The 17,122-nt window shown below is 39.9% G+C and overlaps 2 protein-coding genes across 2 annotated transcripts in view; both read left to right on the top strand.

Annotated features, from left to right (window-relative positions):
- The first annotated feature begins 2,368 nt into the window (after positions 1-2,368).
- Positions 2,369-13,193, top strand: LOC120724588 (CD109 antigen-like). The gene is made up of 8 exons (XM_040016848.1): positions 2,369-2,504; positions 2,962-3,025; positions 3,121-3,232; positions 7,524-7,641; positions 7,793-7,906; positions 10,062-10,280; positions 10,821-10,962; positions 13,111-13,193. Exons 1-8 carry the CDS (start codon positions 2,418-2,420, stop codon positions 13,191-13,193), a joined length of 939 nt encoding a protein of 312 aa, XP_039872782.1. The 5' UTR covers positions 2,369-2,417.
- A 381-nt stretch (positions 13,194-13,574) lies between these two features.
- LOC120724583 (CD109 antigen-like) overlaps positions 13,575-17,122 on the top strand; it is an 8,072-nt gene continuing 4,524 nt past the window's right edge. The window contains exon 1 of the mRNA XM_040016841.1: positions 13,575-13,605. Within this exon, the coding sequence (XP_039872775.1) occupies positions 13,575-13,605 (31 nt within the window). The remainder of the gene's footprint in view (positions 13,606-17,122) is intronic.

Below are 17,122 nucleotides of genomic sequence, written 5' to 3'. Positions count from 1 at the left end.
TTTCTGTGAGCATTGCACAGTCTGACCTTGGAAGGAATTTACTGGGATGTGCACTCCTGGGATAACTTTGGCATTGTGTTAACACATACCCAGCACGCTGCTAAACTGTCTTCTTTTACAGAGGTGCTCACAATTGATGACTGATGAACTGATGGCAACTCATTGACATTTGATAATCAGCACGTTGGCTGTTCCTTATCCTCCTAATTTGTATGGAGGCAATCAGGGTTTACTGAGTATTGTTCAGAAGACTGCATTGAATCCTATGAAAAATGTTTTTAAAGTGAAAGGTTAAGAGATATGTGAAGAAGATGAGATGTTTTCCTTGTACAGGGAGTGCAGAATTATTAGGCAAGTTGTATTTTTGAGGAATAATTTTATTATTGGACAACAACCATGTTCTCAATGAACCCAAAAAACTCATTAATATCAAAGCTGAATGTTTTTGGAAGTAGTTTTTAGTTTGTTTTTAGTTTTAGCTATTTTAGGGGGATATCTGTGTGTGCAGGTGACTATTACTTGTGCATAATTATTAGGCAACTTAACAAAAAACAAATATATACCCATTTCAATTATTTATTTTTACCAGTGAAACCAATATAACATCTCCACATTCACAAATATACATTTCTGACATTCAAAAACAAAACAAAAACAAATCAGCGACCAATATAGCCACCTTTCTTTGCAAGGACACTCAAAAGCCTGCCATCCATGGATTCTGTCAGTGTTTTGATCTGTTCACCATCAACATTGCGTGCAGCAGCAACCACAGCCTCCCAGACACTGTTCAGAGAGGTGTACTGTTTTCCCTCCTTGTAAATCTCACATTTGATGATGGACCACAGGTTCTCAATGGGGTTCAGATCAGGTGAACAAGGTGGCCATGTCATTAGTTTTTCTTCTTTTATACCCTTTCTTGCCAGCCACGCTGTGGAGTACTTGGACGCGTGTGATGGAGCATTGTCCTGCATGAAAATCATGTTTTTCTTGAAGGATGCAGACTTCTTCCTGTACCACTGCTTGAAGAAGGTGTCTTCCAGAAACTGGCAGTAGGACTGGGAGTTGAGCTTGACTCCATCCTCAACCCGAAAAGGCCCCACAAGCTCATCTTTGATGATACCAGCCCAAACCAGTACTCCACCTCCACTTTGCTGGCGTCTGAGTCGGACTGGAGCTCTCTGCCCTTTACCAATCCAGCCACGGGCCCATCCATCTGGCCCATCAAGACTCACTCTCATTTCATCAGTCCATAAAACCTTAGAAAAATCAGTCTTGAGATATTTCTTGGCCCAGTCTTGACGTTTCAGCTTGTGTGTCTTGTTCAGTGGTGGTCGTCTTTCAGCCTTTCTTACCTTGGCCATGTCTCTGAGTATTGCACACCTTGTGCTTTTGGGCACTCCGGTGATGTTGCAGCTCTGAAATATGGCCAAACTGGTGGCAAGTGGCATCTTGGCAGCTGCACGCTTGACTTTTCTCAGTTCATGGGCAGTTATTTTGCGCCTTGGTTTTTCCACACGCTTCTTGCGACCTTGTTGACTATTTTGAATGAAACGCTTGATTGTTCGATGATCACGTTTCAGAAGCTTTGCAATTTTGAGACTGCTGCATCCCTCTGCAAGATATCTCACTATTTTTGACTTTTCTGAGCCTGTCAAGTCCTTCTTTTGACCCATTTTGCCAAGGAAAGGACGTTGCCTAATAATTATGCACACCTGATATAGGGTGTTGATGTCATTAGACCACACCCCTTCTCATTACAGAGATGCACATCGCCTAATATGCTTAATTGGTAGTAGGCTTTCGAGCCTATACAGCTTGGAGTAAGACAACATGCATGAAGAGGATGATGTGGACAAAATACTCATTTGCCTAATAATTCTGCACTCCCTGTACATGATAGGATAGTTTGTATAAATGTAATTCAGCGTCTCAAACTAAAACAATTATTGGTTTCTTAAAATGTTAATAATTAAATATCAGCATGTGAGGCAGCTTACTTACTTCAATCTGATCCTTAATTTGAGAGATCAAACTTGGAGCCTTTCACTCATCTGTTTTTCATTCGTACTGACTGTTGTTGATCACATAACATGCTTTATTGTTTACAACAGGTTAACCTATGAATACTAGAAGCTTCCATATCTCCTTGGGGTCCTCTGTAGTTTATTGTTTTCTAGCTAAATGTTCTCTGCCTTTTATAATCATATGCTTCCTGGTATATGATCCCTTTCATGTTCACCTGGGAAAACAAACCTGCCTCCCCACCCAAGTATCAGTTTAACAAGGCTGAACTTTTTTATTAGACATGTTAGCTGGTTTTAAACAAGAGCTTTTTTTCTGTCCCAGTTTGCTTTGTTCGGTTTTATGGGGTGTAACAGTAGCAGCTCTTATATTGCTGATGATATTTTCAGGTGATGAAGCAGATGAAGGAGTTTGGCAATTCCATGGCTGACGGCAACAATGAAACACCAAAAATGGGGGATCCACACTCTGTTTTCAAGGTTAGCCTCCACAGAGAGACATTGCTTCTGTTTATTTAGTGATTAAAAAGGACCAACTCTGCTCATTTTCAGCTATTCTTTGACTCAAGAAGCATTGTTTGAATCACAAAATAGTCCTTACTTATCTTATAACAGGCTCTGACATGGGAGGGCCTTCCGTGATCATTGTGTGCCCTAGATGCTCATATTTACAGATATAATATCAAACAGATCCAAGAGTAGAAACAACTGTGACCCTGAGTGTTCAGAGCAGTCTGTGCCTGAGCTTTTAACTCACTTATACCTACACTAAAGCCATAATTCTAATATTTTGACATGTGTAATATTTCTGTAATTACTTATAACTCATAACATAGTTTTGGTTTGGTTTTCCTCTTTTTCACTGAGGGAAGATGGACAGTCTTCACTTTATTTAAAAATGAATAATATGTAATGATAGTTCTGTTTTTTTGTACAGTCATGTGATCTTGTGGTTTTCACTGATGCCAGTTTGAAAACGTATCAAATAATGCACGACTTCCGTAAGTGTTAAACAGTATCAAACATTTTAATCATTGTGGATCTGTAATGCTAACGTGACTGATACACTTTTTTTTTTTTTTTTTTTAAACAGCAGGGGAGATAATGTTTTACATTACTGCGACAGAGGATTTACGTGGAGAGCAACAAAAGGAACGTGTGCGTTGGTACTTTCCAGAGACCTGGATCTGGATGGACACAAACACCAGGTGATATTTCAGTGTCAGACTGTAGAAACAGTTGCCTCCTGCTGTTTCATGTGACCTTTACTCTACATATTGAAAAATAGAGTTTAAACAAAAGTTTTCAAATTTTATGTAAATTGTAAGGCTGCAGCACAGACACCAGAATTTCACACACACAAAGCACAATTTTCTTGAACAGTTGATATAAGAACACAGGTCACATTATTTTTGAGACAGTTGCATTTAAAATACTGCAAAAGGCAATATCAAGGCAGTTTATTTTCTTCACACCGAGTGCCACTATGTACAGGTGAAGGAAAGGGATTTGGGGTCTCTAGGGGTCACGAGGGCAGTGAGGGGAAAACGCACACGGTTAATTCAGACACAGGACTTATCCTCCCAGGGATTCCTTTTCGCGCTCACACCGCACCAACACACCACACTCACAACAGATCAGTAGCAGGTCCTCGGGTGGGGCATGCAGAGTCAGGCATGAAAAGAGGAGATTGGTATCAGAATAGCACTTCAAAGAGAAACTTGAAGAAAGCTGCTGAATACAGGAAACACTGACGAAGGTTACACAATAATCCAGCGACGAAGCATTCCCAGTGGCTGCCTTAAGTAGAGATGGACCGATTCGATATTACGTATTGGTATCGGTCCGATACTGACCTAAATTACTGGATCGGATATCGGAAAGAAATAAAAAATGTAATCCGATCCATTAAATATCACAAAAGCGCCTCACAAAACTTGCGACACGCTGTAACTTGCCTCATAACCTTAGCACGTTGGAGCAGTATGCATCACGTGATAGAGCGGCTGTGGCGTGCAAGAGGTGTCGGTGGTCTGGTTCAGCATTTGGAGCCTCGCTACCAATCCGGCATTTCATCTCCGAAAAAGTTATCCCAGAGAGAAGTAAAGCAAGTGTGTAAGTTCATCTCTGAATGTTTGTAAAGCATTCTCACGTTAAGCTTAACAACCGATATGGAGCGACTGCCTCTCTCTCCCTCCCCTCCATAATGATCAGCTGATCGGCTTTTCTGTGCGAGTCCGTCTCTCTTGTTTGTTTTTGGCCCACTTTGCACCAGAAAGAGGAAACCAGCGGCTGAACAACAACAGCAGCAGCTTGATAAGCTGTTGTTAGAATTTATTTAATATTACTTTCTACACCAGGATCTTTTTCTATGTAGCTGACGGCTGGTAACTGGCACATACTTTTCTTTCTCATTCTCATTTAAAATGTCTAGCTTTTAATAAATAATTATCTGAATCTTACACCCAAAGTTTTAATTTGATGTAAAATGAATAGAAGTCCATTACTGTATATAGTAACTATTAAGTCTAATATACCCTAGTAAGCTATAGTACTTTTTCCTTTGGGAAGGCTGTGCAGTCTGCAATTCTGTTGAAGAAAGATGTTGAATCTATTTAATATTTCTTGGAAAAAAAAAAAGATTTCTGTGCATTTTTTCCACACTGCATCAAATTAAAGTTGATTACGTCAAGTAAGCATCATGAGGTGGAGGGTTCCCTTTTTTTTTTTTTTTTTTTTTTTTTTTTTTTTTTTTTTTTTTTCCTTTTTTTCTTTTTTTGTTGCTGGGAGTTGAAACCCTATTAGTTAGGTACTCTAATAGGGTTTCAATAGGTAGTTAAGTACTCTTTAAAATACCAGAATAGGGAGGATGGTGTAGGTTTAAGTTTATTAGATTGATCAGCATTGCTGAACTATGAAAACAGTTTTTGCATACAGGTATAACAGAATAGCTTTAGTGTTGTTGTTGTTGTTTTTTTTAAACTTGAGTATGAACTTAGGCAAAATGCAGCAAGATATTTAAAAAACAGTTTTATTGATTAAAAAAACACTATATCGGATTGATATCGGTATCGGCAGATATCCAAATTTATGATATTGGTATCGGACATAAAAAAGTGGTACGTGCCATCTCTAGCCTTAAGTAGGGAGCCTGTGAGAGTGTTGATCAGATGATTGTTTGCAGGTGCGGGAGCCATGGGCGGGAGTCACAATGAACTCCGCCCCGGTAGTGCGCAGGGCGCGAGAGGGGAGCGAGAAGGGGCAAAATATACAGAAACACTTGTAGCCATACTGAGTCTGCCGAACAGGCACAGAGACCATGACAATAGCAGGAGTAAAACAGGTGGAGATGTTGAATTCAATCAGTCCACTTAGCAGAAGTGAGGCCAAGAGGCTGTCAAGAAATGCAGTTCCTCTAATGTCCAATAAATCCACAGACCCCAAAGTTAACAGCAGAAATAAACATGTTTATAGTTTGGGAAAAGCCTCTACTTTTGTTCTCTGTGAAGGTTCTCATTCATCCAGGTCAGGGGTCGGCAACCTGCGGCTCTTTAGTCCTTATAGTGCGGCTCCACGTGGTTTGGGAAAATAAATTAGAAGTGTTTAGTTGAAGTGTATTTTATTTATGTTAGTTCTTATTTAACTTGTAGTGCTAAATTGGAAGATTATTGTGATATTGAAATATAAGAATACAATTATATTCTATTATTTTTTCATCGCTCAAAATAAGCGTCACACTCGTGGAAGCCGGTATATCCGCTGAAACACCACGCATTTATCGAGACTTTCAGCCCTAGGTAGGCCAATTATCGACCTTTGGATCCACATTATGTCAGCAGCTCCACCGTAAACTATGTTAAAAACAAACACCGCTCATGCCTCACAGATGACAGGTTACAATCCTGCGTAAAGATGAAAGTGACTTCGTACAGCCCCGATTTGCAGACGCTGTGCGCAGAGGTTCAGGAGCAGAAGTCCCATTGTACCATGGCAAGCCTGACGATGTTTGCATGAACACGCTTTTCAGCATCTCTTTATTGACCACTTTTCACACACGGTTGCTGTATGCATACAGCCGGCAAATATCTATTTTTCTTTTCTTTAGCAGTATAGTGCTTTTGGTCAAGGATCCAAAAGCCCAAAGGCGAGTAGGGTGGCAGCTCACAACAGTATTTGTTTGCTACATGGATCATTTTAGTTCAGCTGGGCGTCTTTCCTTTTGTTATATTTCTTTAAGAGTGTTAATTACATAATTAAATGTAATTTTCTCTGTAGCACTTCATAGATTTCATAAGCAACACACCTTAGTTGTTCACACAAAGCATAAAAAAATATATATATATATATATATATATATATATATATATATATATATATATATATATATATATATATATATATATATATATATATATATATATATATATATATATATATATATAAATAAAAACAATATATACAGTGTTATCTTCATTTTAGATGTCAAAAAGCATTTGCGGCTCCCAGTGTTTTTTTTCTTTTGCGTGGAAACCAGGTCCAAATGGCTCTTTGGGTGTTAAAGGTTGCTGACCCCTGATCCAGGTAATTGTGGTCTAAGTTTGGAAAGAAAAGCGTCTGGGCGTCTTTAAGTTTTCTTGAAGATGCTTCACCTCTAATCCAAGAAGCTTTTCAGTTCCAAGAGTAATTGGTGGAGAGTCCCAGATTTTAAACCCTATGGGAGTGTCCCCAAGAGGGTCTTGGACCCCCTATTGTTCCTCTACCTAATCACACAGCCAAGGTGTGAAAACTGTTTTGGCTCACTGTGGTGGGACGTGGTCTCCTGTGCCGTGCATCCTTAATCACGCCCACAGAGTTAAAACATGGGGACTCAGGGGTCGGTGTGTATTGTGGTGTGATGAGATGTAAATAAATGGCTCATAATTGCGATCTGTGGTCCCGCCGTGCCATATTCACACCACAGTCACAATCAGCCAAGGTTTCGGGTGAACCCATTGTGAATCCTAGCCTCACTCTATCATGTGATTTACTGAGGTTAAATGGCCCAGGATGTGAGTGGGTGTTATTTTTGCTGTTACCTTGGCATATAACCTTAGGAGATAATGTCCCATATACATTCATACTTATGAAATGATAAAAGATATTACCAAGCTAACGCTGAGTAAGCTGTGGTGCAAAACAAAGGCTCAAACAACACAAAGAAGGTGAAGCCACAAACAGTCAGAGATCTCATAGATAATGGTCAGGATCTAAGTTTTTAAGAACTTTTTTTTTTTTCTCCAAATAACCACATTCTCCAATCTGCAAAGACAAAAGACAACGCACCTCCAACACCTAACATTTTAAGTCAGTAAGCAAACATACTGTTTGTAAGAAAGCTGATGACCTGCACGGTATGATTCTTCAGAAAACCGTTGGGTCAGATGCAGTTTTTTAAAATTTAAAGTTCTCTCTCTCTTTTTTTTTTTTTTTTTTTTTTTTTTTTTTTGCCGTTTGTTGCAGTAATTCAAACACAAAGGAAATAGCGCTAACTGTACCAGACAGCATCACAACCTGGATTGCCACTGCCTTTGTGATGTCTGAGAATCTGGGACTGGGAATTGTAGAGCAACCAGCAGAGGTATTAAGGTTTATATATTTAATTCATTTTAATTTTTAACCCTGTATTATTAAATTTATTCACAGTATGGCTTTTTGGCTTATTAATCTGAGCAGTAGCTGTTAGCATTAGCATCTCTTGTAACCAGGTTTTCTATGCAACCTTCCTGCAGCTGACAGTGTTCCAGGATTTCTTCCTGTCCTTAAATCTTCCGGCCTTCATCATCCGGGGAGAGGAGCTGCTGCTGGAGATCATTCTGTTCAACTACCTCCAAGAGGACCAGAAGGTGAATCTGCTTCTCCTCACACACAGGCAGAGTGTACATTAATATAAGAGTCTGCCAGCATTAGACAAATGGGTCATTTTTAACCCTTGGTACGGTGCTAAATTAGCTTTATTATGGAGACTGCCAAAAATAAAATTAAACGAATAAGTTAGAAAAGAAAAGTACATGTTTAAAAATAAAAAATGTTCAACTGTGTGGTCTAAAGAATGTCCTATATTTTATATATAGGAATATAAATATGGACATCAAAGAATTACTTCTCAAAGTATACTGTAAGAGAAAACCTTTTCTTTAATAGTTTAAACAGCTTTTGACTAGGGATGGGTACCGGTGTCCGGTGCCATGATGGCACCGGTTCTGACATAAACGGTAGTAACCAGACCGAAAAGCAGCGCACATTTCGGTGCTTTATTTCGGTGCTTTTTTTTCCCGAGCTGTGATACACTTCTAGCCAATCATTTTACGTTTCCGAGGATAGTGGGCGGGTCCAGGTACGTACGTTCTTTTAGAGCAGAGCTACAGATTAAAAATGCCCAAGGCGAAGCAGTCAAAAGTCTGGCTGTACTTCACAGCAAAATATGCAAACTCAGCAGCCTGCAACAAGTGCTTTAAGCTGATACTGTGATACTGTCAAATGAGGTAACACCTCGAATCCGATGAAACACGCATAGCGTTTTTTTTTTAAAAAGCCAAGAAATGCGCTGTATTTGATAGCTTGCTGCGAGACCTCACACCGAGCGCATCTACTGCGGGTGTGGTGCCTGTTATCAGACCCGGAGTTAGCAACATCCCCAAAAACACGAAGAGCAGAGTCCTGGCCCCTAGCCCTGCCAGTGTAGCAGAAATGATGAGGATGATGATGGCAGCAGCAGCCGTTCTTCTCTGCGTGAGTAGCTTAATGTTGTTCGTGTGTAATTTACGTTGAGTAGGCTAACCACGTTATTACATTAATGCATGTAAGGTGAACTAGCAAACATCATCATAGCTACATGCGGCTGTCTTCTTGTTTGATGGCAGATACTCCCTTCACCCTGGCAAAAAAGGCTAAAATGACCAAAGAAAAAGAGGGAAACGGCTAAACATGAGAGGTTTTTGGATAAAGTTTGTGTTTTTTCCATTGTTTAAGCACTGCTTCCAGCCAAGAGTGATACCATATATGCCCCATAGCTGCAGAAAAGGCTAACATTGTTATCTTTTTACAAAAACCAGCTGAACATGAGAGGTTTTTTGGACCAATTTTGTGTTCTCCATTCTTTAAGCACCGGTTTGAGCACCGTTTGAGCACCGGCACCGTTTCAAAAGTACCAATTTGGCACCGGTATCGGATAAAACCTAAACGATACCCATCCCTACTTTTGACCTTTGGAAAATTCTTTATTGTTTTTATTTAGTTTATCGGTTGTTATTTTAAGAGTGTGTGCTTTCTTTGTTAAGTTTTGATCATGATAACTTTAATTTCATTTTGTAAAGTTTTTTAACTATTATTTATCTATTTGTGGGATTTGAGGCAATAAGAAAACAAATAAAGAATATTAAGTCAGAAATATACATTTATGTCGAATTTATAGATTAATTATTTCCCATATTTATTTTTTTAAATAAAATATTTATTTTTATTACATGTAATCATAATATGTATGTATTTATGTAATAATAAATTTTGGGCATTTAATTAATTGTTGCATACTTATGGCAGCTTCTGCCTGCCATACATTATTAAATCACAATACAGTACAGCAGAGTTAGATTTTTGTAAGATGCTGCCACCTAGATGAACCATAAGCAGACAGTATAATAGAAGGGTGGCTGCTTTTCAGTTCAGTGTCCAGGATCTTGGTGGCAAATAGATTGTAACTGCTGAGGTTTGCTAGTATCAGTGGTGAGTTTCTTTGTTTTCTTTGAACCGAGAGTGTTGAGAACACTTAAAATGTGACCTTTCCCACACATATCTGCGTCTTTTTAAATGCGAAATTCTGTTTAACCAATGTATATTGGGGGTTCTTTACGTGTCAAGTTGCCATAATCTAAGGTGGCATCAGTATTTCTGAAAATTGATATGTTCTTTAAACCCTTCATGAAAGAACAGGCCTCTTTGGTTTCCTCCGACTCCCTTTGTGCCACGTTAAATGTGATCACTCTGTGCCTTTGTCGTTAGGTCACCGTCACTGTTGCACAAAGTGAGACCTTCGAGTTCGTCTTCCCAGACAACGAGCAGCACTCCACGCCCGGTGTTCATCCGGTGTTTGTGAAGAGTGAAAGCGGAGCCACCGTCCTCGTTCCCATCAGGCCGCTGGTCCTCGGGGAGATCCCCATCTCTGTGAAAGCCAACTCGGATGCAGTGTCTGACTCTGTCCACACAACAGTGTTAGTTAAGGTGCGCAGTGAAAAATTTCCACAGTCCCAAAACAGTTCAAATAATTAATTTGGCTTAAAAATACATTTATTTGTTGTTTTTGTAGAACTTTAACTCCCATGCTTAGATTTTATTATCAATATGAACTTCTGTTATAATAGAGCCTGTTATAAGACTACTACATTGTTAGTCTTTAGTCTGACTAGATCTTGTTATGGGGTTACTGATTGGTCTCTAGGCCTGTGTGATTAAGGCCTGAGGGGCACCAAATCTCTCTATTAGCTTTTACTGAGAAGGAGCATTTTCCAGGTTTTAACAGATAACAAAATAACTTGTGAAATTGTGACAGTGGAAGTTGAACGTGTCATATCCTGTTTGTAAAGTGCCTGTCAGCCATCTAAAGCACAAACAGGCAGGGAACTCTGCTAACGTGACCAATCCTCGCCATCTACTCCACTGTAACTAAAGAAATGTTGACCTGGTTTCACAGCTCTGCGTTTCCCATTTCTTACTCACCATTTTTGTTTGCCTTCATCTTTTGCATGTCCATTCATCCTGCAGGCCGAAGGTCTTGAACAGTCGTTTTCCACCTCCCTGCTGCTTGAGCTTTTACCAGCAGGGATGAGCCTGTCTAGAAACGTTACGTTTACCTTCCCACCAGATGTTGTGGAGGGCAGCGAGAGAGCTTCAGTTATGGCTGTCGGTATGTAAACACACCAGGGAGAAACCTTGAGTAACAGATTCAGATCACCTGAGATTGCAGGCTGATTCATGGTAAACAACAAAACAGAAGACAATAATTCCTAAAAATAAGGTTTACTGAAGTTGTTTTCACACACAAACTTTGGAAAGTTTGGAAATATTCCACAGATGTCCTTTGTCACGTGTAGGACTTAGCAGGAAATGATTTATTCCAGACGGCTTTTCATCAGGTGAGGGAAGTACCTGGATAGAGCGTAGTGTATTATCGTAAGAAAGTACTATCCTGAACTTACAAAACTATGGAGGTGCCTTTTTAACTGAAATTTAGAAGATGAAAAAAACAGTGGAACAATCACCACTTTACCCATATCGTGGTGATATGCCCTTTTAAAATTTACCAATTTCTTTCCTTTTAAAGGGTTCTTCCAGTAAGTTATCAAAAAACAGACTAAGCATCCAGGGTACCAGTGATTGGTTTTGTTCCTCTTCCTCATAAATATTAAATTACTGCAGATTATTGTTATTATGATTTAGATTGTCAGTCATGGAATAAGTTTACATTTGCATATGTTGATTTTTGCAGTTTTTAACAGAGTTTAAATACATTTTTCAGCCCTAAAATTGTCATGTGGATATCTCCTGGACATATGATTTTCTAAGAGATTAAAAATGCTGAAAAAATTTGAATTAAAAATGCATAAAACTCCAACCCTCAATAGTTTACTTCAAGGGCCTGTAAGCTCAGAAAATTACAAATGGAATCAAAGTAAAATGGCCTCATTTAATATGCTAATGTTCATTCAAAAAGAAAAATCCGCTGATTCTGATCAGGTAAGAGGCACCAATTCCTTTGCAGCCTTTACAGCATGTACAGAGATAACATCTAAAACCTTTTACTGATCCGTAAGTAAAAAAAAAAAAAAAAAAAAAAAACTTACTTCAAAATTTACCCCACACCTATACATACATAAAATTTAGAGATTTTTTTTGTTAAATGCTCCCTCCAGGGTAAGCTGACTGTGGTAATTTTAATATTAATTAACGCCACTGTTCCAAAGTACTACAGAAATAATTATCCCACCTTTCCTCAAACTTCTAACATGCATCCTTCTATACTGATATGTACTATGCAGTTATATTTAGTAAGTAAGTAAAATTTATTTATATAGCACATTTCACAGATAAAAACCACAAAGTGCTTTACAATAAGATCAGACATACAAGTTAAAATTAATTAAAAGCCCGTTTGTATAAAAATGTCTTCAGCTGCTTTTTAAAGGAGTCAGAGTCTAAACAGCGTAAAGACAACGGCAGAGAGTTCCACAGCCTAGGTGCCAGTGCCTGAAAAGCCCGATCCCCACATGTTTTAGACCTAGTACGTGGGACCACCAGTAGCCTCTGACCTGAAGACCTAAGTGCTCGGGATGAAGCATGAGGTTTCAACAGGTCAGAGATATACTGGGGAGCTTCACCGTGCAGAGCTCTAAAAGTTACAACTAAAATTTTAAAATGAACCCTAAAATTTACAGGCAACCAATAAAGAGAAGCCAAAACTGGAGTAATGTGTGACCTCTTGTTTGCACCAGTTAAAAGTCTTGCCACTGCATTTTGTACAGACTGAAGGCGATCCAGAGCTGATTTGTTGAGACACGTAAAAAGACCGTTACAATAATCCAAACGAGAAGAGATAAAAGCATGAATAATCATCTCAAGTTCTGCCTTTGACGCCAGTAGTCTGAGTTTAGAAATGTTTCTTAGATGATAAAAACAGTTCCGGACAAGTTGTTTAGAGTGTTTCTCAAGAGACATTGAACTGTTTAACTCCAGTTAAACGGGAGTATGTTTCTCCCGTTTAACTGTTGCTAAGTTGAGTATTGGTTTGATGTGGCAAATCTTTTTTTTCTTCATGGCGGAAAATGTCTTATACTTATAAGTATCTATTATTGTCTTCTATTTTTTTAAATGCAAGAAGTTTAACTGTAAATTTTGCTGCTGATATGAAAAGCATTTCTGGATTATACCATGTAACTCCTCAAACCAAAAGCTACTGTTTGAAAATTTTGACTCATCTGTGCTCTGTTTTTCCATTAAATACAATTTTTTTTTTTTTTTTTTTTTTTTTTCTTTTCTTGTTTCCATCTCGATGAAGGTGATATCCTCGGTCCATCCATCAGTGGTCTGGACTCACTGATCCAAATGCCTTATGGCTGTGGGGAAACAGAACATGATTAACTTTGCACCAAACATCTACGTTCTCCAGTATCTGGACGCCACAGGACAGGATAGCAAGAAAACCACCGACCAAGCCATAAACTACATGATGCAAGGTAGAGCAACAAGTCATGCACCATGTACATTAACATGCCACAGAAGGATCTCTGACAAACGTGTGGCTACTATTCCTATATTAGTTTTAGCTTTATGAGGATGTTTCAAATCTGTTAATTAACAAGGTCAAATTCAAGATCAAATACAGAAAATGTTCAGGTTGGAGATTCATAGTGGGACCCACACTCTTTATTCCACTTAGTATCAACCCTCTTTAACTTTTATTTTTAAGGTTTGTTTTTAATACATTTTCTTCCTTGATACATACTTAAAGCTGGTTGTAAAATGGGGGCTTGTCTGGGATATTCGAACCAAGGTTAGAACTTTAGCCTTTGTTAATCCCATCTTGTGTTGAAAATTCTGAACTAATTTTCTTGTCAGTAAAGCTGTTGGTGTTCCCTTTCAGTCGATTCACTCGGTTACAACACATACAGTGGCTTGCAAAAGTATCTGCCCCCTTAAACTTTCCCACATTTTTGGACATCACTTGCACATAGACATTGCCTGATGAGTGCTAATGACTAAATAGAGTGCACCTGTGTGTAATCTAATGTCAGTACAAATACAGCTCTCTGTGATGGCTCAGAGGTTGTCTAAGAGAATATTGGGAGCAACAACACCATGAAGTCCAAAGAAACACACCAGACCGGTCAGGATAAAGTTATTGAGAAATTTAAAGCAGGCTTAGGTCTGCAAAAAGATTTACCAAGCCTTGAACATCCCATGGAGCACTGTCCAGCGATCATTCAGAAATGGAAGGAGTATGGCACAACTGTAAACCTACGAAGACAAGGCCGTCCACCTAAACTCACAGGCCGAACAAGGAGAGCGCTGATCAGAATGCAGCCTAGAGGTGACTCGGACGAGCTGCAGAGATCTACAGCTCAGGTGGGGGAATCTGTCCATAGGACAACTATTAGTCGTGCACTGCACAAAGTTGGCCTTTATGGAAGAGTGGCAAGAAGAAGCCATTGTTAACAGAAAACCCATAAGAATTCCCGTTTGCAGGTTGCCACAAGCCATGTGGGGGACACAGCAAACATGTGGAAGGAAGGTGCTCTGGTCAGATGAGACCAAAATGGAACTTTTTGAGCCAAAATGCAAAACGCTATGTGTGGCGGAAAACTAACACTGCACATCACTCTGAACACACCATCCCCACTGTCAAATATGGTGGTGGCAGCATCACTGCTCTGGGGGTGCTTCTCTTCAGCAGAGACAGGGAAGCTGGTCAGAGTTGATGGGAAGATGGATGGAGCCAAATACAGGGCAATCTTGAAGAAAACCTGTTGGAGTCTGCAAAGACTTGAGACTGGGGCGGAGGTTCACCTTCCAGCAGGACAACGACCCTAAACATAAAGCCAGGGCAACAATGGAATGGTTTTAAAACCAACAACACATCCATGTGTTAGAATGGCCCAGTCAAAGTCCAGATCTAAATCCAATCGAGAATCTGTGGCAAGATCTGAAAACTGCTGTTCACAAACGCTGTCCATCTTAATCTGACTGAGCTGGAGCTCTTTTGCAAAAAAGAATGGGCAAGAATTTCAGTCTGTAGATGTGCAAAGCTGGTAGAGACATACCCTAAAAGACTGGCAGCTGTAATTGCAGCAAAAGGTGGTTTCTAAAAAGTATTTACTCAGGGGGCTGAATAATTACGCACACCCCACTTTGCAGTTATTTATTTGTGTAAAATGTTTGGAATCATGTATGATCTTCGTTCCACTTCTCACGTGTACACCACTTTGTGTTGGTCTTTTATGTGGAATTCCAATAAAATTGATTCATTTTTTTGGCTGTAATGTGACAAAATGTGGGAAAGTTCAAGGGGGCCAAATACTTTTGCAAGCCACTGTACAAGAGGCTTGTATGCTTACAAATGGCGAGCCTTCGAGCAATGGTGCCAGGACCGCCACACTCTCCCATTTCAGACCACTATTGTGGATGTTTTGACATTCCTGCAGGAGCTGCTGGATAAGGGCCTTTCATTTTCGACAATTAAGATTTATTTAGCAGCTATATCTGCTTGTCATATTGACTTTGACGGGGTGACACCAGGCGCACATCCCCTCGCCATACGTTTTCTGAAAGGGGTTTGCCGGCTGAGACCTGTGCTTAAGTCCAGTGTCCCTGCTTGGGACTTGTCTTTGGTGCTGGAGGCCCTTTGTAGCCCACCGTTTGAACCCATTGAGTCTGTGGATATGAAATTTCTTTCATACAAGACTACATTACTTCTCGCTTTGGCTTCGGCACCTGATGGCCACAAGGTCATATTGCGTCCAAATGCTGCCTATTTTCCCAAGCTCATGCCTGCATCTATTAGCTCAATGGAGTTTGAGTTGCTGAGCATTTGTTCCTCTCCTTTTGCATCTGAGGAGCAGAGGAGGATGCATTCTCTTTGTCTAGTGCGTGTGCTATGCACCTACATTGAACGCACTCAGAATGTGCGTTTATGTGACCAGCTGTTTGTCTGCTTCGCTCTGTCTAAACAGAGGCTGTCTCACTGGCATATGGCACCAGAGGTCTTGCTTTGTCCCAGTGGGTGAGAGCTCATTCCACCACGGGAATGGGAACCTCGTGGGCTCTTTTTAAAGCGGTGCCTGTAGCTGATATTTGTGCGGCAGCTAGTTGGGCATCACCGCACAAAATTTTGCGGTTTTATCGGTTGGACGTTACAGCCCCTTCAGTGGCTCATACCGTCCTTTCTGCTGGGTCTACCGCTCACTAAGGATGTGGTGGTCCCATTCCGGTTTGGTGGCTGCTCTGCAGGGTGTGTATATGTCACTGATTTCTAGAATTGATTTCGATTCACAAGGTCCCGAATTGATTTGATCCACGATTCGATTCAATTCGATTAGATTTGAATCTGGGAAATTTTGCCTCAGACAGTCAGAAATATTATAATTCAGATCAGTACATTTACATATTTTTGTATCTATAAAAAGGAGGCTGACCCTCGCAAGACTTTATCAAAGGTGTAAGCATCACAGCAGATGCCTTTGTGTCAAAGTAGTTGAAGATAAAACGCAGAAAAACATGAAGGTGATTTTCCTGGCCTGGGATTTTATAAAAATATTCTGCAGTACATCAAAAACGAAAGAATCAATGATAGGTTTGTAGCTTGAATCTATCCGCTGGAACGTTGAAGACAATATAATTACACTGCAAAGCAAGACACAAGTAGGCAAGCTTCTTCATGTTTCTCGTGCACGGGAGAGAACCGGACAGGCACCGTTCCTTCGCTTGACCCCAGTTGCTCTCGTCCGTTCTCCCGTACCACTGTTCTTTTATTGAGGTTACATGAATATGCATAAGTTCATTAACATATGACGTCTACATACACACAAAGAGTACCTTGCCTGTGTGTGTGTGTGTGTGTGTGTGTGTGTGTGTGTGTGGACTGCTGATCAAAGGGTCAAACATCCTTGGTCAGGAAGAGGGTAGCCTCCCCCTCACCCTAGATGGTTCATCCTAGATAACACGGTGAGGAAGTCCTGCAGTTCATCTAAACAAAGAGCACTTAGACTAGAACAGACGCAACTACGTTAATCCTACCATAAAACAATAAGACACGGTACGACCTCTCATGCCCCAGTGCTGTCTAATACACACAAAGTTTGCAGACTATCAAGGATCAAAACCTCTACCAATCTACAACTAATTACAAAACTCTAAGCATATATAAGTAAATATTTCTAAGCATAAATGACAACAACAACAAACAAATCTAACATTTCCCCCCTTTTTGACCTTTATGCTTGAAAAGTTCCCAGGTATGAATACCTCATGTCTGACAGTTTCAATGCAAACATTTTTATACTCAGCATATGTCA

This window comes from Simochromis diagramma, unplaced genomic scaffold (assembly GCF_900408965.1).
Source record: "Simochromis diagramma unplaced genomic scaffold, fSimDia1.1 OVJJ01000802.1, whole genome shotgun sequence".
NCBI classification, from domain to species: Eukaryota; Metazoa; Chordata; class Actinopteri; order Cichliformes; family Cichlidae; genus Simochromis; species Simochromis diagramma.
The sequence above is the reverse complement of the archived record's forward strand: the minus strand, read 5'-3'. Positions and strand labels throughout refer to the sequence as shown.